This window comes from Scyliorhinus torazame, chromosome 10 (genome assembly GCF_047496885.1).
Source record: "Scyliorhinus torazame isolate Kashiwa2021f chromosome 10, sScyTor2.1, whole genome shotgun sequence".
Lineage (NCBI taxonomy): Eukaryota > Metazoa > Chordata > Chondrichthyes > Carcharhiniformes > Scyliorhinidae > Scyliorhinus > Scyliorhinus torazame.
Window position 1 is genome coordinate 226,972,026 of NC_092716.1, and position 27,274 is coordinate 226,999,299.

General features: G+C 42.5%; 1 protein-coding gene across 1 annotated transcript; it reads left to right on the forward strand.

Annotated features, from left to right (window-relative positions):
* The first annotated feature begins 257 nt into the window (after positions 1-257).
* Positions 258-25,904, forward strand: wee1 (WEE1 G2 checkpoint kinase). Its single transcript, XM_072466521.1, has 11 exons — positions 258-1,033; positions 3,750-3,973; positions 15,110-15,167; positions 16,975-17,147; positions 17,539-17,660; positions 18,130-18,276; positions 20,542-20,640; positions 21,027-21,112; positions 22,482-22,652; positions 23,010-23,155; positions 25,054-25,904. Exons 1-11 carry the CDS (start codon positions 560-562, stop codon positions 25,205-25,207), a joined length of 1,854 nt encoding a protein of 617 aa, XP_072322622.1. The 5' UTR covers positions 258-559; the 3' UTR covers positions 25,208-25,904.
* Positions 25,905-27,274: the final 1,370 nt, after the last annotated feature.

Consider the following 27,274-nt stretch of genomic DNA (forward strand, 5'->3'; position numbering starts at 1 on the left):
TTGTTAAAACAAAAAAAGAAAATAAATTATAATACAGACCGATTTGATTTGATAAAAGAAATGATTGCTAATGTAGGAAAAAAAACATGGTTCAGAAACCTGGGGGGCAGAGCAAAGGTTGAATGAGGTCAGGGAGGTTTGGCGCGAAAATGACGCGAGCGGCGAGAATGCGCGCGCAGCCGGGCTGCCGCCGGTCATGTGACGGTGTTTTTGAAATCGGGCAGCGCGCTCCTCATTGGAGCAAAATGGACACGTGACTAACGGTCGCGGGAAAGTTGCCGTGTTGTGGGGTGGGCGTGAGGAGCGGAGCGGCCTCGGCGGGGCAACGGACAGCGGAGCGGCCTCAGCGGAGCAACGGACAGCGGCGCCCGGCGGAGAGGAAGCGAGTCCCCGTGAGGAGAGTCCGGGCGGTGAGGGGCCCAGTCCCCGTGAGGAGAGTCCGGGCGGAGAAGGGACCGAGTGAGGAGAGTCTGGGCGGCGAGGGATCGAGGGGGCTGCCCCCACTTTTCTGCTTTACGCTAACCCCCCTGTCGGCGACTTCGCCTTTTTTCTTCCGGCCATGAGTTTTCACCGAACGTGCCTCAAGCCCGGCACCAGGCCCACTCCGGCCTCCGCCTTCCCGGTGCAGAAGCTCTCCTTCGCGAGCAGCGACGTGGAGGAGGAGGACGGCGGCAACAGCACCGAGGACTCGGCCTTCCAGGAGTCGCCGGACCCCGAGCGCAAGTACGGCGGGATCGCCGAGTTGGGCCAGGGCGACGAGGCGCTGGAGTTGGGTAACCTGAGCTGGGAGGATGGCTTCGTGAGCAGCCCATCCCCGCTGAAAGGCCGGCGGGATTACCGGGAGCGCCGGGACCTGGAAGAGAACTCCAGCTCGCCGATCCGGGAAAGCGGCGAGAGGGAAGAGTGCAGCTCGCCCATCCGAGAGGCTGGAGAGCAGGAGGAGTGCAGTTCCCCCATCCCGGACTGCCCTGACACACCTCCACACAAGACACTCCGCAAACTGCGCCTCTTCGACACACCGCACACCCCCAAGGTGAGAGGACACACACCAGTCAGTATGTGAGCCGGTCCTCATTCAGTCCCTTGTCCGGCTACTGGTATAAAATGGGACATTCTCTGTTAATGTTTGTACTTGATGCATTAGCAGATGGGTGGGGTCGAGTCCTGAAGCCCAGGAGCAGAGTTTTAATATGTCCTCCCAATCCCTTAACAGATGTTTGGGGTTTTCTTTGGCCGAATTTTCTTTACCTAAATCCAGAAGCTATAGCAATGGGGAGGTGATGGATCCCGTGTGCCACCAGACCAATGTTTTGGGGGGTCTCCTACGTTTTCTGACTACCAGTCTTGCCAGCTGTATTGCGAGGTATCAGGTCATAGTTTTAATTCGTTCATGGGATTTAGGCGTCGCTGCTTATTGTCCATCAGTAGTGCACAATTATAGTAGCAAAGCTTTTTTGGGCTGCATGAAGCACCAGGAAATGTGTGACATTTGAACTATTTTTCCCCGTTAACCTCAAGCTAACTCGATAGTGTTAAGACATCAAGTTGTTTCACTTTGTATTTTAAAACCCAATGTAAGATGTGGTTTCTATTCCTATTGGGTCATCAACAGGCAGCGTTATTTGGATGTGTACTTGCACATTCCACAATTAGTTTTAGATCACTCGGTAGGTGAATGTTTATGAAACCCGGTTTGGTAACTAAACTGTTGGTGATTTGCTGCCATCTCAAAATCGGGATAATTGAATTGCATATCAGTTGCTAACGAATCTAGCCCATAACGTGAAATTGATAGACTGGTGCTGTTTGGTCATATGTGATGGGTATTGATGAGAATTTTATGATTTGGTAGGGAATGCAAGAAAAGTTTCAATTCGACAAAAGCCACCTGGATTTTCGTAGAGTGTTTAATAAAACGTCTCAAGGTGCTTTACAGGAGTATTATTAAATTTTGCACCAAGTTATGTAAGGAGATGTTTGACCAAGCTCTTTTCTTCTGTCCAAAGAGATTGTGAAGTTTGAGGGAATTCGAGAGTTGTATGAAATAAAAATGGGACTTAGCCTCACAGTACCTGTGGCGAGAGAAAAGAGCTAATGTTTTGGGTCCAGGACCTTTAAGTTGGCTTCCAGTCTGTTTCAAATTGTGTACATTCTAGTCATGTATTATATGGGGAAATGTTGCTTTAGGATGAAAATGATGTATGGTTATGCCGAAATTGCTTTTTACTATGTGAAATATTTGAATGTGATCAGATTCCTTTGGCTATGGTGATCATAAATTGATGTAGTTAATTCATCGAGATTAGGTTCTCATTTGTTTCAGGCAATGATCATATTTCAGTTGACTTGCTGTGGCTTCACTGGAATATTGAAATTGGCCTGTATGGTTAAGTATTTTAAAAATCAAACCTAACCAATCAATATACCCATTTTAGTATCTATAATTTGGTGTTAGCCCCTCAAATTGCCAAATAATGTTTGATCTTTAAGGATCTGTTTGATCTGTTTGCTTTAGAAGCCATCGTCGAAGAATATGCAGCTTATAAATTAGAATATTGTATCCAGGCTATTGAAGGGAACTGTTTCCTAGACCCCAGATGATACTGGAAAAATGTGGGACTTCAATATATTTTAGTTTAAAATAGACCAACGTTTTACCGAATACGCGAAATCATCTTATTCCCACTGCTTTTGTGTGAATTCTGTGGTCGAGTCGTGACTTTCCATCTTCTGAAGTAGTTTTAAAAACTCGGACATTTTGGACTGGTTAATCGTAAATCGCCTTGCCTTAACAATTGAATTTTCTTTGAAATCATTGAAAGGGAAAACGGCACAGCTTTTGCAACGCTGTAACTGTAATAGAAACCGCAAGGCAATAAATAAGTTTGCAGGTGGTTTTGCATATTCCACCACTTAAACTAATTTTGCTCTTTTCTCCTAAGCCTGACACATTATGCGCACCCCTCGCTCAGACTATGCACGTGTACAGGCTTGTCGCTTTGTAACACGTGGATTTGCACTGGGGGAGCGGCAAGGCGAATAATTCCGCGTGCACGTTTACAAGTAACTACGCATGGCAGCCAGTGTGAGAATTACGGGAGAGCAAATCTTTGTATTGGTTTGACTATTTCGTGATTTAAAAAAAAACTCTTTGGTGTTTTCTTGGCGTCTCTCATGCGTATCGGTTATTTTGTTTTTATAGGAAGGGCGGGATTTGTTTGACTTATTGAACTAGTCACGTGTGGAGTTTACTATACATGACGCGTTCATGTTTGTATATACTGTTGGTGCTTTTAGATTTGTTTGGAATTTGGTATTCCCTGCATGTTTAAGTGTGTACACATTCTATTTTACACCTGGAATATATATATTTTAAAAAGTTTAAAACATTTATGATTACATTACAAAGTTGAGTTTACATCACCCCAGGAATGTCCCAAAGCCTGTGCAGTTCCTTTGAACTGCTAGCACTCCTGCACAAATAGCAGCCAGTTTTTGTACAGCAAGGTCATATATACAATTATTGGAGCAGATAATCTCAAGTTGCATTGGTTGCACAGAAGACAAAAAGTTCTGTGGGGCCACTTGAGCAGGCTTCTGTTTAATATCTCCAAAGTCCATAGCACTTAGTGCTATCGCTGAGCCAAGCAAAAAACTTAACATGTTAATTCTAACATTGACCATATTGTAGATAGTTGTTGATGAGTTAAAGTGAGGATGATGATGTATTTGATGTTTGTGCTTTCCAGAGTTTGCTGTCCAAGGCGAGGGTTAGGAGTTGCCTGAGTTCCAGCTCAGTAAGACGCCGGGGAGGGGCTCTCTTCCGGAATGTTGAGCAGTCTGAAAGAATGCCCTGTGACTACAACAGGAATAAAACTCTACATGTCAACGTTAACCCTTTCACTCCAGACTCCATGTATATCCATTCTTCATCTGCACAGTGCCAAAGGAGGAAAAGAACATATTGGGACGGGTACATATTGAGCTCTTTTCAAGTTATGATATAATACAACTGTAGTAAACTTCCAGATCTTGCACACCTGAAATGCTTGATTTGGAAACTAATTTTACCTGCCATGGCCTTCTGTTCAAAGTGAATCTAAACAACATTGCCTAATGCTACTTCTTAACGAACTGTTAACAGCTGTTTTAGATGTGGATTGGATGTAAAAATATAAGACAAGTTGACACGACCAGTTCAGCAATGTCTGCTTTGGTTATGACATCTTAAGTGGCATTTTATATTTGATGAATTGGTTTTAAAGTGCACTCCTCTTGTGATGTTGTTCAAAGATTGTTCCCCTCTTCTCAATTATTTTTTTTCCCCCTGGTTTCTCTCTTTCCCCCCCCCCCCCCCCCCTTTTTTTAAGAAAAACAGTTAGGTTTTTCTCTTTTAATTAAAAAAAATGTGCCTGTGGTGTCAGTCAGATGATAGAATGATACAACACTAAGGGAGGCCTATTATGTTTGTGGTAGCTCTAGGAAAGTTCTAAACAATTAGTTCTGCCCCTCACTTTCCCCTCCCCATGCCACTGCCTGTTCTCCATTTATTTGAGTATATATCTACTTCAAATTTGAAAGCACTTACGAATCTGTTCCCACCATCCTTTTAGTCAATGCATTCTAGATTATAACTTTATGAATTCTCCCCTCCTCTGTTTTTTTTGGCAATTATCTTAAATATGCCCTCTGGTTACTGACCTTTTTCCTAGTGGAAGTAGTTTCTTCATATCATTCTGCTCTGCCCAAATCCCTAAATTCTGAACTCCCTTAATGACCTTGGTTCTTGCAATTAGCGGCTCACAGTGCCCCCAGATTTTTCCTGAATTTGCTGCAAAGACTTGCTCTAATCTAAAGTTTGATCTAATTTTTATATTGAAAGTGGGATTAATTGCTAGAGTTAGAACTTTCATCCAGTGTCAAGCTAGTCATGGAGCGGAGAGAATCAGTGCTGAGCCTGGAGAATTGAGGAGGTCAGGCCTGTTAGGTGATTGACACAGTGAGTGACTGAGAGGATGGCAAATCTTCTTTAGCTAAGGAGGAATGTTTTTGGGCACAGACTAATAAATTTGTATGATAAATAATATCATATGGTAAATAGACTTTTGTACAAAAATTATACCATTTATATAAAGTAGTATATTTGCATAGAACTTTTGGCACGGGGGGGGGGGGGGCTGGACAGAATAGATTTTCAGCTGGCAAAAGGAGTCATTCTGGCACAGGAGGACGCCATTCAGCTCATTATGTTCATCATGAGACAAGTCTAGACAAACCCAATCAGTCTTATTTTTCTGCCATATCCCTGTAGCCCTGCTGCTAGTTCCTTCGAGTGCCTATCCAATTTCCTTTGAAATCTTTGACCATCTCTGTTCTAACCACTCTCCTAGGTAGTGTTCCAGGTCAGTATTGTGTATGTTCGGGAAAAAAAAAGTTATTTCTCCCATTCCCCCTGCATCACTTGCCCAAAATCTTAAATCCGTGTCCTTCAGCTAATAGGGACAGCTTTTCTTATTGTACCTTATTTAAACCTGTCATAATCTTGTGCATCTCCCTCAATCTACTTTGCTCCAAAGAGAACAGCCCAGCTTCTCCCAAAGTAACCTTGTCATTAAGATCCATCACCCTGGAATAATTCTGGTAAATCTCCTGCACTCTTTTTAAGGATCCTTGCATCCTTCCTAAAGTTCAATGACCAGAACGGGATGCAATTCTGTAGTTAGGCCACAACCAGAACTTCATGATGGTTCAGCATACATTCTGCTTTTGTACTCACATGCTTTGTTAACTATTCTAAATATGGTCTGCCACCTTCAATAATCTGTGCATATTATCCCAACTCCCCTGAATGTCCTTCAATCAAGTTGTTTAATTCTATATTGCCTCTCCCTTCTGCTAAATGCAAGTAATTGAACTAATATAAGCAAGCAAAAGACACAGCTGACATTATTTGAAGGCCAATCTTGGCTAGCTTCACCTCACTATGTATGTAATCTGTGACTATTTCCTGAGGCCCAAATAATCACACTCCATTTAATTCCACTTGGTACTTGTCTACCCATTTTTCTAGCTTAGTTGTTGTTTTGCAGTCGATAGAAAATTCAAGGTATGGCTCGAATACTTAATGAGTATTTTAATATCAGTGTTTACTAATCAAGAAAATGTAGACAAAATATTGGTAGACATGGAGATGGTAGAGATAACTTACTGCTTACCACGTCCAAGTTTGGGATGATGGGCAAACCAAATAAAATAGTCCACCTAGCATTGAACCTTTGGGAACATCACTTCCTACAGCTTGTAAAGCAACCATTTACCATAGTTTAAAATCTAAGTTAACACTGATGCTACAGTATCTGAATAATCTCATGTACAAAATTATTTCTTGGAATGCATATAGATAATATGCATTGCATTCCTTTCAACTTCTGTTACTTCACCGTAAAACTCAGTTCGATTAGTCAAGCACCTGTCATTTACACCTTTTTGCTGGCTCTCCTTAATTGTAAATCTGAAGTGGCTGGTTATTTTTCTCTTCTGATTATTTTTAAAAATCATTGATTTTGAAGTGTTTGCAGTTAATGAATATCCTTGGGTATTTTCAAGTGTGTCACATTTGGCACACTCAATCATCTGGTAAATCCCCCCCCCCCCCCCCCCCCCCCCCACTTTTTTTTTTAATTCATTTTATTACAAACATGTATCAAAACCGATTACAGCGAATAAACACCCAGGGAAACATACTTCCCAACAATCAACTATACAGTCTTTTTTCCCCTTATTCACTCCCCCACAACGAACAGCCCCTCAAACACGGCCACCAACGTCCTGCACCTTTCCTCAAACCCCCCTGAAGAGCCCCTTAATTCATACTTTTTCGCACACATCCCCCCCCCCCCCCCCCCTCCCCCCATGACGAGCAGCTCCTCAAACACGGCCACAAACATCCCCCATCTTTCCTCAAACCCTCCTGAAGAGCCCCTTACTTCATACTTTATCTTCTCTAATCACAGGAAGTCGTACAGGTCACCCGATCAAGTCCCCACTATTTTTAGGGAAGAGTGGAAGATTATGGAAGACCCTTCCGCTACCTTTGCTAATTCCCATTGCAACCTTGGATGCAGGCCATCCAGGTCAGGTGATTTATCTATTCTAGTATAGTGATAATGTGCTGGAAAGACTACCTACTAATTTTCACCCCATTCTTGCCTATCTCAACTTGTACCAATGCTTGCTCAGCATCCTATTCATTAGTAGTAAAGTACTCATGAAGTATTCCAGCCTTTCACTGTACTTTTAACCACCTATCACCCTCTTTGTTCTAATAGGCCCTCCCTGCCTTTAGTTACCTGCTTACAATTTACATGCTGGCAAAGATTCTTGGGTTCCCTTTTATGTTCACTGCCATTCCATTCTTAGTCGGGTTTTTCTCTTCTCTTCCCTTTTATTTGCTTGATGAATTCACCTCTTGACATACATAATAACACTTTTTTGTTTCATCATAATTTATTTTATTTGCCAAGCAAGGAGCCCTGACTTTGGTTCCCCTGATTTTCTCCCTTTTTTTTGACTGCCCATGTAACATTTTTTCCTTAAAGATCACCCACTATAATAGTTTCCTGTTAATGTTTGGTTTCATTTTACAATGACAAGATCCCATCTCTTCCCATTGAAATGCCTTCTTCCAATTTGGACATTATAGTATGGATTCTTGCTTTGTCTGCTGGTCTAAACCATATCATAACAGTTAACACTTTAACCAAGTTCACTCCTTGGACCACTCCTTGGACCCACCCTATCCTCCAGCAATGCCTCCTTCTTTGGACCAAGAACATCCTGAACAAATTTCAGAAATGTTTTCCCCTCCTTGCCCTTTACTGCAACAATCAATTGTTGAATAATTAAAGTCCCCCAGTATTGCGAGTTCTTGCACCTAGAATTCCTACAGTGTAGAAGGGGGCCTTTTGGCCCCTTAACTCGGCACCGGCCCTCCAAATGAGTACCCTACCCAATCCCCTTTACCCCACATAACCTTTGGACACTTAGGAGCAATTTAGCTAACCTGCATATCTCTGATTTCCCTGCAGATTTGCTTCTGTATCTGCACGACACGATTTGGAGGCCTAGAGAATACTTCAATGAGTGTGATCTTAATTGTTTCTGCATTTAAATTCTAACCAAATGGATTCTGACCTCTCCCGCCCAAGGAAATCACTCTTTCCAATGCCATAGTGTCTTCTAATCAGTACTAACATCCCACCTCCCTTTTTTCCTTCCCTCTTTTCTGAACTCCTTTGTCTGTATTCTCCACCCCGCCATGCCACATTTCTGTCCCGACCTGCCGGCGGGATTCTCCGTTACGCTGGCTGATCAATGAGGCTTCCCACTGTAGGGCAACCCCAATCTGTTGGGAAACCCCCGGGTGCCGGCAAAGTGAAGAATCATGCCGGTGGAGAATCCCATCCCATGTTTCTATCACTTTCCCTACATTATGCTCCCACATGGTTATTTCTGCTTGTAACTCACCAATTGTATTCATCACACTTTGACCGTCTACGTACATGCACTCTTGTGATTTTAAAAAAATATTCCTGTTCGTTCATTCCTAATTAATCTGGTACTACTTCCTTCTCTAGTATTCAACAGTTTCACTCCTTTATTAACCTTCATCCTCTTTTATTTTCTGCTTCTATATGCTAGTGTCCATCCCCCTGTCAAAACCCTCCTCAGCCACCCTGTCAATTTGCCTGAGAGGACATTGATCCCATTCCTGCTGAGATGCTGCTTATCACAGTTGAATATATGCTGCTGCCCCAGGATTGGTCCCAATACCTCCACAATCTGAAGCACTCTTTTCTGCACCATTCATAATGTCCCTAGCTTTCTATTTCTACTTTCATTAACACATCAGCTGGGAATAATTCAGAGGTTACGATACAAAGAACAAGAACAAAGAAATGCACAGCACAGGAACAGGCCCTTCGGCCCTCCAAACCTCCAGACCATGCTGCCCGACTAAACTACAATCTTCTACACTTCCTGGGTCCGTATTCCTCTAATCCCATCCTATTCATGTATTTGTCAAGATGCCCCTTAAATGTCACTATCGTCCCTGCTTTCACCACCTCCTCCGGTAGCGAGTTCCAGGCACCCGCTACCCTCTGTGTTTATTTAAAAAAAAAAAAACTTGCCTCGTACACCTACTCTAAACCTTGCCCCTCTCACCTTAAACCTATGCCCCCTAGTAATTGACCCCTCTACCCTGGGGAAAAGCCTCTGACTATCCACTCTGCTCTGTCTATGCCCGTCATAATTGTGGAGACCTCTATCAGGTCGCCCCTCAACCTCCTTCGTTCCAGTGAGAACAAACCAAGTTTATTCAACCGCTCCTCGTAGCTAATGCCCTCCATACCAGGCAACATCCTGGTAAGTCTCTTCTGCACCCTCTCTAAAGCCTCCACACCCTTCTGGTAGTGTGGCAACCAGAATTGAACACTATACTCCAAGTGTGGCCTAACTAAGGTTCTATACAGCTGCAACATGACTTGCCAATTCTTATACTCAATGCCCCGGCCAATGAAGGCAAGCATGCCGTATGCCTTCTTGACTACCTTCTCCACCTGTATTGCCCCTTTCAGTGACCTGTGGACCTGTACTCCTAGATCTCTCTGACTTTCAATACTCTTGAGGGTTCTACCATTCACTGTATATTCCCTACCTGCATTAGACCTTCCAAAATGCATTACCTCACATTTGTCCGGATTAAACTCCATCTGCCATCTCTCCGCCCAAGTCTCCAGACAATCTAAATCCTGCTGTATCCTCCGACAGTCCTCATCGCTATCTGCAATTCCACCAACCTTTGTGTCGTCTGCAAACTTACTAATCAGACCAGTTACATTTTCCTCCAAATCATTTATATATCCTACAAACAGCAAAGGTCCCAGCACTGATCCCTGTGGAACACCACTGGTCACAGCCCTCCAATTAGAAAAGCATCCTTCCATTGCTACTCTCTGCCTTCTATGACCTAGCCAGTTCTGTATCCACCTTGCCAACTCACCCCTGATCCCGTGTGACTTCACCTTTTGTACTAGTCTACCATGAGGGACCTTGTCAAAGACCTTACTGAAGTACACTGCCCTACCTGCATCAATCATCTTTGTGGCCTCCTCGGAAAACTCTATCAAGTTAGTGAGACACGACCTCCCCTTCACAAAACCATGCTGCCTCTCACTAATACGTCCATTTGCTTTCAAATGAGAGTAGATCCTGTCTCGAAGAATTCTCTCCAGTAATTTCCCTACCACTGAAGTAAGGCTCACCGGCCTGTAGTTCCCTGGATTATCCTTGCTACCCTTTTTTAAAAAAAAAAAAGTTATTCTCCTTTTTCACATTTTCTCCCATATTTACATCCATCAACAATAAACAATAATCAGCAAGATATGTCAGTCCCCATAATAACAACGATCCCATCTACCCACCAACCCCCGAACCTCAACCCGCATGTTAACATAACCCCCCCACCCACCACAGGTCTCCAGCTCCTCCCGTCCACTGCCTCTTGTAAAACTCCTCCTCACAATCTCGGTTCCTTTCCCCCAACTTTCCACCCCGGCTAGACCACTCGGACCCTGTTCTGCCAGGCTCCGATGGCCGCAGCCCCTCCCCCCACCTCCCGTTCACTGGCCGGCTTAAACCGGCCAGCGTGGAGGCCCCCGCCCGGGTCCCTTTCCCACTTGCCCGGCCCTAGCAAAGCCCAAAGATCCCCTTTTAGCACACATACCCCGCATATCCACCTACACCCCAAAGAAATCATTTCGCGTGAAAGTCCCGTCCCTTCCCTTGTCCAAATATATACCACATTGGCTCCTTTAATCTCTACACCCGCGTGCAGTGATACAAAAAAGAAGAAAATACAGTCATGAGGTTACATCAGCACATGGCCATTCCTCAATTTGTCAGTTCTGCCACAGTCCTTCTGCTTTCGCAAACTCCTCCGCTGCTTCCGCCGTTCCAAAATAAAAGTCCCTGAGCTTGTAAGTCACCCTCAGCTTCGCTGGATATACAATGCCACACCGCACCTTGCTAAGTCCTGGTATACACGTATACCAGCTCCAGCCCACTGCACCACCCGCTTCTGCTTGGCCCAGCTCAGGACCTTCTCCTTCACCTTGTACCTACGGAAGCACAGAGTCACTGCCCTTGGCAGCTCACTCGCCTTTGGTACAGGCCTCCACGACCGATGAGCCCGATCCAGTTCATATCGGGAGGGATCCTCCCCCTCCCCCAATAGTTTTGCCAGCATTGCGGCAAAATACTCAGTCGGCTTCGGTCCTTCAACTCCTTCGGGCAGCCCCACAATCCTCAAATTCTGTCGCCTGGATCTGTTTTCCAGGTCTTCCATTTTTCCTCGCAGATCCTTGTTAGTATCCATCACCTTCTGCATCTCTTTCCCCATCGAGGCAAGTTGATCACCGTGCTGCAATAACGTCTCCTCCACTTCCTTCAGCGCCTCCCCTTGCTCTCGCACCTCCGCCACTGCGCTCGCCACCTCCGTCCTCACCGGGGAAACCGCCTCCTCCACCAGCACACTCAAAACCTCCCTCATCTCCTTCCTCACCGTCACCATGCATTTTGCAATCTGCGCCAAACTGCTTTTCAAATTCCGTAGCCATCACCGTAGTTATTTCTTCACCCGTAAGCAGTGCGGCCTTCCCTGGTGCTCCAGCCTCCATTTTTCCTGGTGACTCTGCAGGTGACCTTTTCACTCCCCGACGGACCTCCAGCTGTTTTTTTTCCGGCCGTTTTCTTGCTCACCCTCTACATTTTTCTTTGTTCTGTTTTTCCTCCTGTGTCTTCACTGTGCCTCCTCCGTGCCTTCTCCCTGCTTCTGCCGCCTCCGCGGACCCTGGGACCGGGCTTAAAGCCCCCAAAATGCCGTTGCCGAACGGGTGCCCTCCATTGTGCGGCCGCCTCCCATCACCGGAAGTCCCCTTGCTACCCTTCTTAAACAGAGGAACAACATTGGCTATTCTCCAGTCCTCCGGGACATCACCTGAAGACAGTGAGGATCCAAAGATTTCTGTCAAGGCCTCAGCAATTTCCTCTCCAGCCTCCTTCAGTATTCTGGGGTAGATCCCATCAGGCCCTGGGGACTTATCTACCGTAATATTTTTTAAGACGCCCAACACCTCGTCTTTTTGGATCTCAATGTGACCCAGGCTATCTACACCCCCTTCTCCAGACTCAACATCTACCAATTCCTTCTCTTTGGTGAATACCGATGCAAAGTATTCATTTAGTACCTCGCCCATTTCCTCTGGCTCCACACATAGATTCCCTTGCCTATCCTTCAGTGGGCCAACCCTTTCCCTGGCTACCCTCTTGCTTTTTATGTATGTGTAAAAAGCCTTGGGATTTTTCTTCACCCTATTTGCCAATGACTTTTAGTGACCCCTTCTAGCCCTCCTTACTCCTTGCTTAAGTTCCTTCCTACTTTCCTTATATTCCACACGGGCTTTGTCTGTTTCCAGCCTTTTAGCCCTGACAAATGCCTCCTTTTTTCTTTTTGACGAGGCCTACAATATCTCTCGTTATCCAAGGTTCCCGAAAATTGCCGTATTCATCCTTCTTCCTCACAGGAACATGCCGGTCCTGAATTCCTTTCAACTGACACTTGAAAGCCTCCCACATGTCAGATGTTGATTTGCCCTCTAACATCCGCCCCCAATCTAGGTTCTTCAGTTCCCGCCTAATATTGTTATAATTAGCCTTCCCCCAATTTAGCACATTCACCCGAGGACCACTCTTATCCTTGTCCACCAGCACTTTAAAACTTATTGAATTGTGGTCACTGTTCCCGAAATGCTCCCCTACTGAAACTTCTACCACCTGGCCGGGCTCATTCCCCAATACCAGGTCCAGTACCGCCCCTTCCCTAGTTGGACTGTCTACATATTGTTTTAAGAAGCCCTGGATGCTCCTTACAAACTCTGCCCCGTCTAAGCCCCTGGCACTAAGTGAGTCCCAGTCAATATTGGGGAAGTTGAAGTCTCCCATCACCACAACCCTGTTGTTTTTACTCTTTTCCAAAATCTGTCTACCTATCTGCTCCTCTATCTCCTGCTGGCTGTTGGGAGGCCTGTACTAAACCCCCAACATTGTGACTGCACCCTTATTCCTGATCTCTACCCATATAGCCTCACTGCCCTCTGAGGTGTCCTCCCGTAGTACAGCTGTGATATTCTCCCTCACCAGTAGCGCAACTCCGCCATCCCTTTTACATCCCCCTCTATCCCGGCTGAAACATCTAAATCCTGGAACGTTTAGCTGCCAATCCTGCCCTTCCCTCAACCAGGTCTCTGTAATGGCAACAACATCATAGTTCCAAGTACTAATCCAAGCTCTTAAGTTCATCTGCGTTACCCGTAATACTTCTTGCATTAAAACATATGCACTTCAGGCCACCAGACCCGCTGTGTTCAGCAACTTCTCCCTGTCTGCTCTGCCTCAGAGCCACACTGTCCCTATTCCCTAGTTCTCCCTCAATGCTCTCACCTTCTGACCTATTGCTCCCGTGCCCACCCCCCTGCCATACTAGTTCAAACCCTCCCGTGTGACACTAGCAAACCTCGCGGCCAGGATATTTATGCCTCTCCAGTTTAGATGCGACCCGTCCTTTATATAGGTCACACCAGCCCCGGAAGAGCTCCCAGTGGTCCAGATAACGGAAACCCTCCCTCCTATACCAGCTGTTTAGCCACGTGTTTAGCTGCTCTATCTTCCTATTTCTAGCCTCACTGGCACGTGGCACAGGGAGTAATCCCGAGATTACAACCCTAGAGGTCCTGTCTTTTAACTTTCTGCCTAGCTCCCTGAACTCCTGCTGCAGGACCTCATGCGCCTTCCTGCCTATGTCGTTAGTACCAATATGTACAACGACCTCTGCCTGTTTGCCCTCTCCCTTCAGGGTGCCCTCTACCCGTTCGGAGACATCCTGGACCCTGGCACCTGGGAGGCAACATACCATCCTGGATTCTCTTTCACGTCCACAGTAGCGCCTATCTGTGCCCCTGACTATAGAGTCCCCTATTATTCATTTCATTTCATTTAGAAGTCCTACTTTTTAACCTCCTGCCAATTTTATGAAAATCTGACTGCAGATGATATAAGGCAGATCGAGAGCCTTGAGTAGCTGGGACTGAAGGTAGGGTGTTGAGCACTGGAGGTTGTGGGAACAGATACACAATGGTGAGAGTAGCAAAGGAGGAAGCATTAGAAGCATCTGGGAAATAGAATTAGGAATTCAATATTTTTGGGACTGCGAACTGAGTTACAATTTGCAAAGAAAAGGTACCCGATTATTATTTTTTTTCCAATTAAGGGGCAATTTTGCATGGCCAATCCACCTACCGTGCACATGCTTGGGTTGTGGGGATGAGACCGACGCAGACAAAGGGAGAATGTGAATAGTCCACACGGACAGGAACAGGTCCGCAGCGCCATGAGGCAGCAATGCTAACCACTGTGCCACGTTACTGCCCTGCAAAGAATAGAGTTGAGTGCAGTTTTTGGAGGAGGGGGACTTTGCAGAAATTGAAACGAGGTGACAAAAAAACATGGATATGGTGAGGTAGAGTAGAGTTGTGTAGGTGGAAGCTGTCTTGATGTGGATAGAATGTGATAACCTGATCAAGAGTTAATGTCTTTGTAACTCTGGAAATGAAAAAAAAAAACTTGCAACTTGTCTTTATAGACTGATTTTCATGACCACGGGATGGAAAGTGTTTTGTAGCCAATTAAGTACTATTGAAACGTAGTCAACTATTGTAATATAGGAAAAGTGGCAGACAATTTGTGCAGCGCAAACAATGAGGGGAGGTGAATATCTTTCATTTTTGAAGCATGCCAAAAGAAAGGCTTCAGTTATGACAACTGATTATGCATACTGTACACATTGTACAACACATGCAGTACAAAGTTTATTTAATTTCAAATTTACTCTACAAACACAAAACCTCCTTTATATTTCCTTGTCCGTGATCATTTTTATATTAATTTCTGGATGCTTTAGGTTAAAACCTAATTATTTTTGGTTTCTGTGCAGAGAGATGATGGACGGAAGTGATGGGGAACTTGATGATGAAAGCCTTCGGCCAGCAAAGGTAATAACAAAATGTGTGTTAGATATGTCACTCTAGGTGTGAATTAAGTAACTCAAAAAAATAATTTTGAAGTGCAGTCAGCATGTGCTAGTAATGGTATAGCTGTTGGACAGTTTTTTGTAATGGTATGGCTGTTGGACAGTTTTTTAAAGGCCTGCTGTTACATGATCAGGAGGGAACACAGTCTGTGTGCCAGCCGGTGGTGATATGTTTTGTTACGATTACACTCCTATATGGATGGAAGTCATTAGATACACGTTTTACAGGGATATCGCTTTCCTTTTAATCTGAATTGGACAAGTGATATCATAGTTCAAAATTAAAGACTAGAAGCAAATTGCAGGTCCAATTAGTCAGCTGTTTGCAAACTGTAATCAAGAGGTTATATAATTTAGAGAGTTGTACTGATACAATTGTGTAAGAACTGCACACCAGAACACGCACAAACAGACTCAAAAAACAGCTTCTTTCCCACAGTCACCAGACTCCTAAATGACCCTCTTATGGACTGACCTCATTAACACTACACCCTGTATGCTTCATCCGATGCCAGTGCTTATGTAGTTACATTGTATATGTTGTGTTGCCCTATTATGTATTTTCTTTATTCCCTTTTCTTCCCATGTACTTAATGATCTGTTGAGCTGCTCGCAGAAAAATTCTTTTCACTGTACCTCGGTACACGTGACAATAAACAAATCCAATCCAGATCTTCATGGAAAGTATATACTGTGAATGGTAACACAACCTGAAGACAGACTTGGGCCGATATCTAATGGGGCATTAATTTTAATAAAGCAGATCTGACCTTTTTAGTTAGAATGAAGAGTCAAACTCTTTTCCCACGTATGGTGAGTTAATATAATTTGCAATGTAAAAGGTTTGCTGAACATTGTTTGTTTTAAGTGAAAACAGTTGATGTAGGCCTATGAGCTTGATGTAGGCCCATGAGCCTTTTCAGAAGACTTAAGTGTTGGAAGACTTTGGCTTGTTACTTCCTCGAAAGTGGCGATAAATATCTGGCGGATTGCCACTCTGGATGGATTTAGCCAGTTTGAAATTTGGAAGCCCCTGTCTCGCTCAACCTTCGTCACTCTGGCAGCATGAGACAGGAGCAGAAAAGCGCTTGCCCCTGCTGCATCGTCACAGAGAAACTGGAACACCGAGGAACCCCTCTCTTTCCCCACCCCCCGCTTTTTTTTTAACGGCACAGGCTGCTTACTTCCCAATGACAATTGCCAGGTAATCCCTTTCATAGGGACTTCCTAGAGTGTTTTCCCCAGTGCATTGGCGTACCCCCAAATGTGATCCCCGGGAACCAGGAAGTCATGGGCCAATGTGTTTGTTTAAGATAACAGTTTGAGTCAAGCTCCAGTGCTGTGCCTAATGTGGAATTTGGTCAGTGATTCTCAAAGTAAACAAACAAAACTTTTACCTTGTATTTTATGGAGTATCTTGCATTTGATTTGAGGTAAGTGCAAGAAATTATTAGCGACAAATTAAAACACTAAATCTTAATGCTGAAATTGTCAAAATGACATTATTGTGAATCAGTTTGTAAGTTTCTAAATTGGAAATTTATATCAATGATGCCTGTAGATGAGAAGTTTAGATGAAGAATGGATTTGTATTGATATTGCCACATCTTTAGAATCAACATTAGAGACACTTCAACAGATTTTCACTTGACTTCATTTATACACTAAGCAGTAATCCAGTTGTATTTAGCCTGACTATTGCTACCAGAACATTACAATATTTTTGAATTCACTTATGCCTTTGTTTTATCCCATACTTTTTAAATTAGAGAATTCCAATCACTGACAGTAATATGAAGTCACGATATACAACAGAGTTTCATGAATTGGAGAAGATTGGATCTGGAGAGTTTGGTTCTGTTTTTAAGTGCGTGAAGAGACTTGATGGTTGTATTTATGCAATAAAACGCTCAAAGAAGCCATTAGCAGGTTCAGTTGATGAGTAAGTAACTTGTAAATGTTTGTAGTTTGAAATTTGTGACAACTCTGCCTGTATATCCAAAAAAATTAAATTTAATGATACCCAGTTTCTCAAAATAGGAAAAAGGAAGGTCTACCCTCATAATTTTCCCCTGTGAACTTTTTCTGTCTGTGTTTTGATCATTTTACCATTTTACGTTTACTTGTTTTTATTGGATTTCTATGGTTATTTTTGAGGAATTCTTACTGCGGTGAAGATTTTCTGGCCTCCCTAAATGTTTGTTACTTTGGCCTTCAGCTGGATAAATACCCGGAACACCGCAATCTACCCTTTTTTTTCTTTCTCTTTACTGATGCTGACTGCAATGCTATGCATTTCCAGAATTTTGAATGCTTTAATTATTTTTTCACAGACAGAATGCGCTGAGGGAAGTCTATGCACATGCGGTGCTAGGACAGCACACGCATGTAGTTCGTTATTATTCAGCCTGGGCTGAAGATGACCATATGCTCATACAAAATGAGTACTGTAATGGTAGGTTTTTAAATTAAAACATTGTGTTAACTTAGATTAATAAGTACAGGTTGAGCATCCCTTATTCAAAATACTTGGGGCCTAGAGTGTCTTGGATTATCATAGATAGATTATCATAGAATTTACAGTGCAGAAGGAGGCCATTCGGCCCATCGAGTCCACACTCTGGAATTTTACTAATTTTGGAATACCTGTACAGGTATAGTTGTGAAACGTTGCATAGATAGCGGATCTCTGGTGAACACCATGTCATTTTTTACTAGAACCATGATTTCGGCGCTCAAAAAAAAAAAAGTGGAATTTAGAGCTTTTTGGAATTTACAATAAGGGTGCTCAACCTGTGTACTATTGGCACTCAAGAAAATGTGCCTGTTTACATGCAAGAAAACTTGGGAGCTTAGCCTACAACTGAGCTATTAAATTGGGACAGTCCAAACAATAATATTTTACATATGGTTTGTTTTGAAAGGTGGAAGCCTATCGGATGCAATAGCAGAAAATTATAAGAACCAACAGTACTTTAATGAACCAGAGCTAAGAGACCTACTATTGCAAGTTTCTCGGGGGCTAAAATATATTCACAGTATGTCCCTAGTACATATGGATATAAAACCAAGTAAGTATCTAGATCTCTTGATATTTTTTAGTAAGTCTATGCTTTACTATAATTTATATCCACATTTAACTTGCTTGCCTATAAATAAAGGAGAAAAATGGCAAGTGCAGTTTGAAGAATTTTTCAGTTACATTTTTTTGGGAGAACGAGCCATCCATAAACTGGAGCATGTTGAAACTGCTGCATGTGTTCTAACATCCAAATTTTCTATATGATTCTCATTCATCTTATCAAATTCCTCAATGGCCTTTTCTGCATCTCTGATGCATTTGCAACCATGCCGTAACTGTCTAGGTTTTTATGGAACACCTCCTTTCCTCCTTAAATACTTAAAACCTTCTTATTTGACCAAGCCTTTTGCCCTAATATCATCTGAAATGGCTGTGAAGCTGGAGATGTTTTATTATATTAGAGGTGCTATGTATAATACATCCTCATGTAAGTCGCGTGATATTTGCTAGGCAGTGTCATTTTTCATCTACATTGTATAAAAGTTGACCATAGTTCTTCAAGGATCAGAACCATATAATTTCAGAATCAAATTATAATCTCTAAATCACAGCATGTTGCTCCTTTAAAAAATTATACTTGCTGTATTTAAGTAAATCATGAGCCAGAGTAGGACATTCAACCCATCGACCCTGCTCTTCCCAACAATAAGATTATTTGGATGTACTTGTGGTTTTACCTCCACTTTCCTCCCTGTCCCTTGGTGACAAAAATCTGTTGTCATTCTTACAATGGGAAGCAAGTAGAACTTTTTTGAGTATGTGGGAAAGAGAAGACAAATTTGCGAGAGATTCCTACAGTTTGGGAGATATTATTTGAAATATTGTGGAAATTAGTGGCTGAGCCTTGGGAGTTTAAGGCAAAGGAAATTTTTGGAATTCTCTGCCCCCGAGGATAATGGAGGCTGGATCATTGGAAGCATTTAAAGTGAAGGTGGATAAATATTTGATAGATTGAGGAACGGAGGGGGTTTGGCGAAATAGTGCAGAAAAGGAGTTGAGGACGGCATAGATCAGCCATGATCGGATTGAATGATGGGGCAGTCTTTTAAAGGCTTGTTAGCCTACTCCTATTTCTTGTGTTCTTGTGAAGGGATGTGTGAAATAGAAGTGGCGGAGAGAAAGCATAATTTAATAGAAAATTTTAACGTGACTTTTGAGAGCAGAATTTGAAATCACTCGTGGAAGCGACAAGGTGGCTCAAGGTATAAAAATCCTCTGGGGGCTTTGAGGAGAAATCCACAGGCATTCATTTGGGTTCAGAGAGGAGTGTGTTTTACAACAGTCATTGAATGCTTAAAAGGGACTCTAGTGCTATGGAGACCATTGTAGCTTGGCGGCACAGTGGTTAGCACTGCTGCCTCACAGTGCCAGGCACCCGGGTTCAATTCCGGTTTCTGGTGACTGTGGACTTTGCATGTTTTCCCCGTGACTGCGTGGGTTTCTTCCGGGTGCCCTGGTTTCCTCTCCAGTCCCGAACGACGTGCTTGTTACGTGAATTGGATATTCTGAATTTGCCCTCTTGTGTACCCGAACAGGTGCCGGGATGTGGCGACAAGGGGCTTTTCACAGTAACTTCATTGCAGTGTTAATGTAAGCCTACTTGTGACAATAAAGGTTATTTGTTAATATAAGGGAGTATTGTATTCAATTTTTTTCATGTTTTATTTTTAAAAATTCCTTGTTAAAGCTAATTGGTAGTCCTGTGACTCAGTTCCTCCACGTTTATATAAAAAACATGCCATTATCTTTTGAGCCAGAGTTCCTGTCGAATTATAACACCAATTGGGGTCGTAACAGCAAAGTGTCAGCTCCTGCTTGAGTACGTTTCTTAGGCACTGGGGTGTTTTCCAATCAAATGTCCATTTTTATGCGAGATCAAGCATGAATGCTTGCTGGCTATTTAACCATGGAAAGTCTCATATCTGTACTGATAATTTTATCAAATGGATGATATGAACCTCTATCAAGTCTGCTAGATGTGGATGATTATGCTGATTTCTGTTATCTCCAATGTTATGTTTCAGTCATTGTCCTCTGATTTAGTCATGTTTCCTTTTCACGTTTCTAGCATTTATTATAGTAGTTTCATGGTGCCTGTTTCAAAAGAAACACTTGGTTCCTCTTTGTTGGCTCCTCTTTATTGGCAATCATCTGGTTGGATCATAAGAGGTATAAAAATCTGTACAGCTTGTTTAGCTTCTAAAATATCTCCGAATGACCTGCATGTTAATGTTGCTTATTCTTTTCTTTTCAGGTAACATATTTATATCCAAAAAATTTGTTACTAATTCGGTGGCAGATGAGATGGATGATGATGACTGCATATTGTCAACAAATATTGTATACAAAATAGGTATAACCTGTTACTTCACAATTTGTTTTGATAAGATGGCAATTTTGAATAAAGATAATCTTTCCACTTGTGGCTAGGGCAGTAACCACAGGACAGATTTAGAATTAGAAAAATAACCAGTGAGATGATGTTTTTAATGTGGAGAATTCTAATCTGTAATATACTGCCTGAAGAGTTGGTGGAAGCAAATTCTGACTTACTTTAAAAGGGATTTGCGTATATGCTTGAAAAGGAAAGATTCACAGGACTATGGCGAAACAGTAGGAGAGTCAGACTATTTGGATACAGCTCTTTCAAAGACACTGGGTGGAATCGTCCTCTTCCTGGGCTATGAGGTCTACAGATCTAAATTTGATTTGTAATTTCAAATTTATTTTTATAATCAGGTGACCTTGGGCATGTTACTCGTGTATCCAATCCTCATGTCGAGGAGGGAGATAGTCGGTTCTTGGCCAATGAAGTACTACAAGAGGTAATGTTTAGGATTGTTGAAATGGATTTGTAGCATGTGAATTTTTGGCAACATATGCAAAGGAACAGATTATAACTTGCATCTCCTCTCATCTCCCCATATAAAAAAAGCATACATGTTTTCAATTAATTATGCAATTACAAATGTGACTTTCCACCATTTGGATGTGCAATTTTTTGAAGGGAGTTCAGTGAAGTAATTTGATACATGGACTACGTGGATCTCAGCAAATGTTAACCTATTCACTCTTCTGCCAAGCTAAATTGTGAGGACGGTGACCTTTCCACCAGTTCAACCAAAATTGTGCTGGTGAGGTGTGGAGAATATGGATCTGCTACAATATTGTTTTGATGTGCTTGAAGTATTCTGTTGCAGCTCACAATTTGTATCCCATATCATGTAAATATCAATATTTGTTTGTGAGATTGCATCGTTTACTCTGAATCAACCTTGTACATATATTGCACAAGTGAACATAATGGTGCTATTTTGCTACTCAATTTTCTCCATGTGTAACGTGTTCTACATTTGAAGCTTGAAAGTTTATTGTAGTAAGCAAGTACTCCAACATCTAGTTGAGCAAATAAGAGTTACAACATATTTTACATGACATACTTGCTATACAACTAAGAAAATTTGCAGTCTTTAAAGTGTAACGTGGAATTCTTTCTCCCCTTTTTTTATTTGAAGGCAGAGCAGTGTGAGCATAATTCTTACAAAATAGGCTATTCACATACTCTGATTGCTATAACCATGTTCTCCCAGCTGGGTTTCTCCACCACCTCTGTTTTTCTGCTTCTGATCCAGTGGCTTGTTTGAAAGAAGCTGATGGACAGATTGATCACAAATGAGAATTTAAATATATGTGGGTAAATTCTCTCTCCTCTCTCTCTCTCTCCCCCCCCCCCCCCCCCCCCCCCAGCCGCGGATTTCTGGGTGGCGTGATGTCGCTGGTGGCAGGATTCCCTGTTCCCACTGCTGGCCAATGGGATTTCGCATTGTAGACCCCTCGCGCTGTCGGGAAACCCAGGGGTGGGGTGCGTTGTTGGAACGGAGAATCCTGCCAGCGGAGAATTCACTCCATGGTTTCCAATGATTCAGGAAGTTTCGGCACTGAGTAATTGAGACTTGGATCGATTTGTTATGTTTAGTATGCTGTTTCACCTTTTTCACCAAGTTAATTGGTGAATTGTGGATGGGTGTCTTAGTGAGTTTTATCAGCGCAATGCATTTAATGAATTTAATTAACGTTTTACAGTGTCTCGTTTCTAACTGCACACTTATCCTTTTTACCCTACTCTCATTCAAAATTGAGTACAGCTTGTTCTGTTCAAGGATATTTTTTTCAAATGTTTTGTTTCTATTTCAGGATTACAGATATTTGCTAAAAGCAGATATTTTTGCTCTTGCCCTCACTGTTATATCTGCTGCTGGTGCAGAGCCATTGCCAACCAATGGGGAAAAGTGGCATGAAATTCGGCAAGGAAAACTTCCGACAATTCCCCAAACACACTCTCAGGAATTTATGGATTTATTGAAAGTAAGAAAGATATATGACTAGCAAAATTATTTTAGATTTTGAATGTACTGCCTGGGAGGGTGGTAGAGGCGGGTTCCCTCATATCCTTTTTAAAAAGTACCTGGATGAGCTTGTCATAACATTCAAGGCTATGTAGCCCATAGTGCTGGTAAATGGAATTAGGTCGGAAGTTTGGGCATTTCTCATGCGTCCGTGCAGACTTGTTGGACCAAAGGGTCCCTTCTCTGCTGTATTATTCCATGAGATTTAGATTTCCGCACCTCATACCTCTCTGTAGGGAAGGTGAATTTTCAAGGGAGAGACTTGATAAGTTGCACTGTGAAAAATGGCTGCTTACTTCAAATAAATTTTTTACAGCTAATGCTCCATCCAGATCCAGAGAAACGACCCTCTGCAAGTACTTTAATCAGACATTCAGTTCTGCTTCCAACTGCAAGGAAGAGTGCAGATCAACTTCGGTTAGAACTGAATGCAGAAAAATTCAAAAACGCACTTTTGCAAAAGTAAGCTTTTCTTCCACAATCTCCTTCAGCTAGCTGTACTTCCTGACATTTGAACTTAATGTGCAGAAACGACTACACACATCGCCTAGAAAGTAATGTTTAAACTATACTTTACTCCATATTTTTAGATCATATAAAGTCTAAATGGAAAAGAATTGTAAAATCTTGGTAATTTTATTTCTGTTTACATGTTTTCTTTGCTGCTCTGATTCTGCTTTTATATTCTCGACCATTTCATTATTTTAAAAAAAATATTTTTTATTCTCCTTCACATTTTCTCCCAAATTTACACCCACCCATATAAACAATAATCAGTAACAAATATGTCAATCCCCATATCAATAACAACGATTCCATCCTCCCACCAAACCCCAAACATTAGCCCGCATGTTTACATAAACAAATGACACACAGGAATCCGGAATCGCCCATAGTCACCATTAACACACACCGCCCCGCTCCCCACAGCCCTTCCACCCCCCCCCCCCCCCAAAAACTAATGTTCGATGTTATCCAGTTCTTGAAAGTGAATAATGCCCATGAATTGTAGAACCCCTCCATCCTTCCCCTTAGTTCAAACTTAACCTTCTCAAGAGTCCAGAATTCCAACAGGTACCCCCGCCACGCCAGGGCACAGGTTGGAGAGATGTGCCTCCGAACCCGTTTCCAACCCTGGCTGGTCCGACACCCCGAATATGGCCACCCGGGGGCCTGGGTCCAGTTTCACGTGCTCTACTTTAGAAATTACCCTAAAAACCTCCTTCCAGTAATCCTCCAGCCTTGGACACATGAACGTGATTAGCCCCCCCCCGCCCCGGGCGCAACGTTCACACACATCATCTACTTCATAGAATCGGCTCATCCTCTCCCTCGTGAGGTGTGCTCTGTATACCACCTTCAGCTGTATCAGCCCCAACCTCGCGCACGAGGTGGAGGCATTTAGTCTCCGGAGTACCTCACACCAGAACCCCGCCTCCATATCCTCTCCCAACTCTTCCTCCCACTTTGCTTTGATCCCTTCCAGTGGTGCCTTTTCCTCTTCCAAAATAGCCCTGTATGCCGCTGACACTACCCCCTCCTTCATTTCCCCCTGTTGTCAGCACCTCCTCTAACAATGTGGAGGCCGGCTCCACCGGGAAGCCCTGTATCTTCTTTCTGGCAAAATCTCAAACCTGCATGTATCTAAACACTTCCCCCTGCTCCACCCATACTTCGCTTCCACTCCTTCAGTCCTGCAAACCGACCCCAAGGAAACAAATCTTTTAGTGTCTTAATCCCTTCTCCTCCCATTTCCGAAAATTTCCATCCCACCTCCCTGGCTCAAATCTGTGGTTTCTCCCGAATCGGTATTTGAGCATCTCATTCTTGTACAGTTCTTCCTGCTATGCACGGCCCAAAACATGCCATGATTAAGTCCACTTTTTGCTAAAGTTACTGTAGCAGATTACCTTTTTTTTGTCTTACCCCAAACTTCACTGCTCTTAAGTTGGCTTATTTCCTTTTTTCCATGTCTTGTCTTTTCTCGCTGTCCATTTTTAATTCCTTCTCTCTTCCCCTTTTTCTCACCTTCTCCCTCAACCTCTCTGGATTGTCTTCTGACATGTGGATAGTGAAGTATAGGAATGCAACTGAAGTTTAGACACTAATAAATACATTTTTTATGACTTGTAAAAACTAAAGCAGCAGGAATATTAATTCGCATTGTATTGAAGGACAGAATAATTGTCTATGGATTGAAAAATTATTGTCTTTCCAACAGTACAATTGCATTGTATCTGTCTTTGTCTGAACACATTGATCTACCAATTTGTTGTCGGAAAAGGAAATTTTGAACCCTTTCTACAAAGCTGCTGGAGTTGACATGCTGCATGAGATGATGAACCTTTTTATTATTTCAGAGAACTGAAGAAGGCACAAATGGCAAAAGCAGTAGCCGAAGAGAGAGTATTATTCACAGACCGAATGACAACTAGGTCTACCATGCAAAGTAACAGAAGTACAAGGATCATTGGGAAAAAAATCAACCGTTCTCTTAGCCTTACAATATACTGAAACCTTCATGGTGAATGAGCTGATTTTGTTTTTTAAACTGGGTATTTTTGAGTTGTTGCCGGTTTAGTTACCACACAACTGTAGGACTCGCTGAGAATATTCTTTTGTCAAAAACTTGATTTAGGCTACTGCCTATGTGGTCTTAAATTTGATTTTTATATACCCTTTGAATAAAGAGGACAGAGATCAATTAAAAAATATAGAGACATTTTATTCAATGGCTCATGCACCATGAATTCTGTAAATCTGCCTGGTGTGGGGTTTATAACTCACTGTGTACATCTGGAGGATGTACTTGAACCATGTTATACATTGTACTGGGAGCACTTTGTAGACGTTGGGAGTTCCATGACAGACACCATGGATGAACATGTCGTGGAAAAACTGCTGCTATATTAGTCAGTGTTGTACACTTGCTGTAAAATTAATTTAGCATTATAAACAATCATTGCTGTACTAGAAATAGGCTTTTCCAGAGGATACTTTTAATTATGTGAATTAAATGAAATAACAGTTGTTCACTGTTTTACTGCGTGTTTTTTGAGCAGTTTTCTTTATTAAGCTAGTGCACTGTAGGGATACATTGCACCTTTGTTTTTTGCAGTTCGTCTTTTCTGTATTTTTAAAAATGTAAATTGCGGTGGTTTGTCATTTAACTGTCTTGTCCAATAAACTTGTGTACATTTGTAAATGTAAACTTTGGTTTGAAGATGATTACTTTTTAAATAAAATGACTTGCATGGATTTTGGATCCTGAAAAATCAGTGGAAAACTTGTTCCAGGCCATAAATGGACTGGAAATCACTTGAGTAGAGGATGTAATTTGACTGTTTATGATTAAAGCATTTGATAAGGCGAAACCTTTTCCTGTGATAGGTGTCCAGAATAAGTTTCAAAATCTTCAAAAATTTCAGCTGTTAAGGGGTGATGGCAGAAAACCTTCTCGCAAAGTGTAGTGTCAATTCACCGTAAAGCTGTTAATGCACGCGGGTAGGTAGATGAGCCATTGTCTAATTGAATAGTGGTTCACGTTCAAGGGACTGAATAGCTTTCTGTTCCCCATCAGAAAATAGGGACTACCTTTCTAAACAGGCATTGTTTGCCTAACTCCTAGATAATTGACCACTTTGTTCAGTATTGGTCAAGGTCTGTAGAGAATTGCAGCTGGCTTTTGAATAGAACTGTAGGATCTTTCAAGAGCACTGGTAGGCAAATTAAACCTTGTAAGTGCTTACCTGAAGGATAATCAGTCTGCTATGCTTTACCTGACCATTGACTTGGGCATGTATGGGACATGCTTTTGACTAATTATTTGATTTAGACATGAACACGAAGAATGAATCCGTAATAGTAAAATTGCACCTGTCATTTAGGAGTGCAATTTTTTTATTAGCAGTAGGATAATCTGAAAGAATGTTTTTAAAGATAGCCTGACGAAAGTGACATCATCAGTTCTCACCAGGGCCACTAGATGGAGGTATTCTACCAGAGAAAAAATCTTTAGCATTGTCAAATCCCAAGCTGGTCCAAAGGTTGGGCAGTGTGAACTAATTTTTTTTGTTACTGCATTTACTGTCACTGGCCTGACCTCTCGCTAGCCCTACTAAGTTTTAGTATTTCCCTTGGTTTGGCCAACTGTTCAGGCCATAACTTTAAAATGTTACCCTCTGCTTTTCACCATCTGTTTTATTGATTAATTTTGGAATTTGATTTTAAAAAAAATAATGCATTCCACATTTATTTCCTGTGCCTCAGGTTCTTAAATGGTGTTTTCTTTTAAGACTTTGCTTTTTATCATTGCCAATCCTAGTCCTTTTTTAGTTTTAAAAGTTTTTTAACCAGTGCAAGCCCTACTCTTTTTTGAGTCCGAGTCACCTACAACAAAGAAGCCATTTGGCTTCAAAAGTCCATGGGAGCTCTCCACAGAGCAGTCCCAGTCAGTCACACTCCTTAGCTTGATCCCCGGCAGGTTTATTTCCTTTGAAATCATTGATTGTGTCTGCTCCCACTATTGTGGGCAGTGGGTTCCAGGTCTATACCATTCGCTGCATAAAATAACTTCCCTGT

What these genes read in the sequence shown, in the direction of transcription:
- wee1 (XM_072466521.1), top strand. Translation starts at nt 560, where the DNA reads ATGAGTTTTCACCGAACGTGCCTCAAGCCCGGCACCAGGCCCACTCCG. An exon ending in TTAGCAGGTTCAGTTGATGA is followed by an intron (nt 17,148 to 17,538) that starts GTAAGTAACTTG and finishes ATTTTTTCACAG; the next exon opens with ACAGAATGCGCTGAGGGAAG. An exon ending in ACAAAATGAGTACTGTAATG is followed by an intron (nt 17,661 to 18,129) that starts GTAGGTTTTTAA and finishes TTGTTTTGAAAG; the next exon opens with GTGGAAGCCTATCGGATGCA.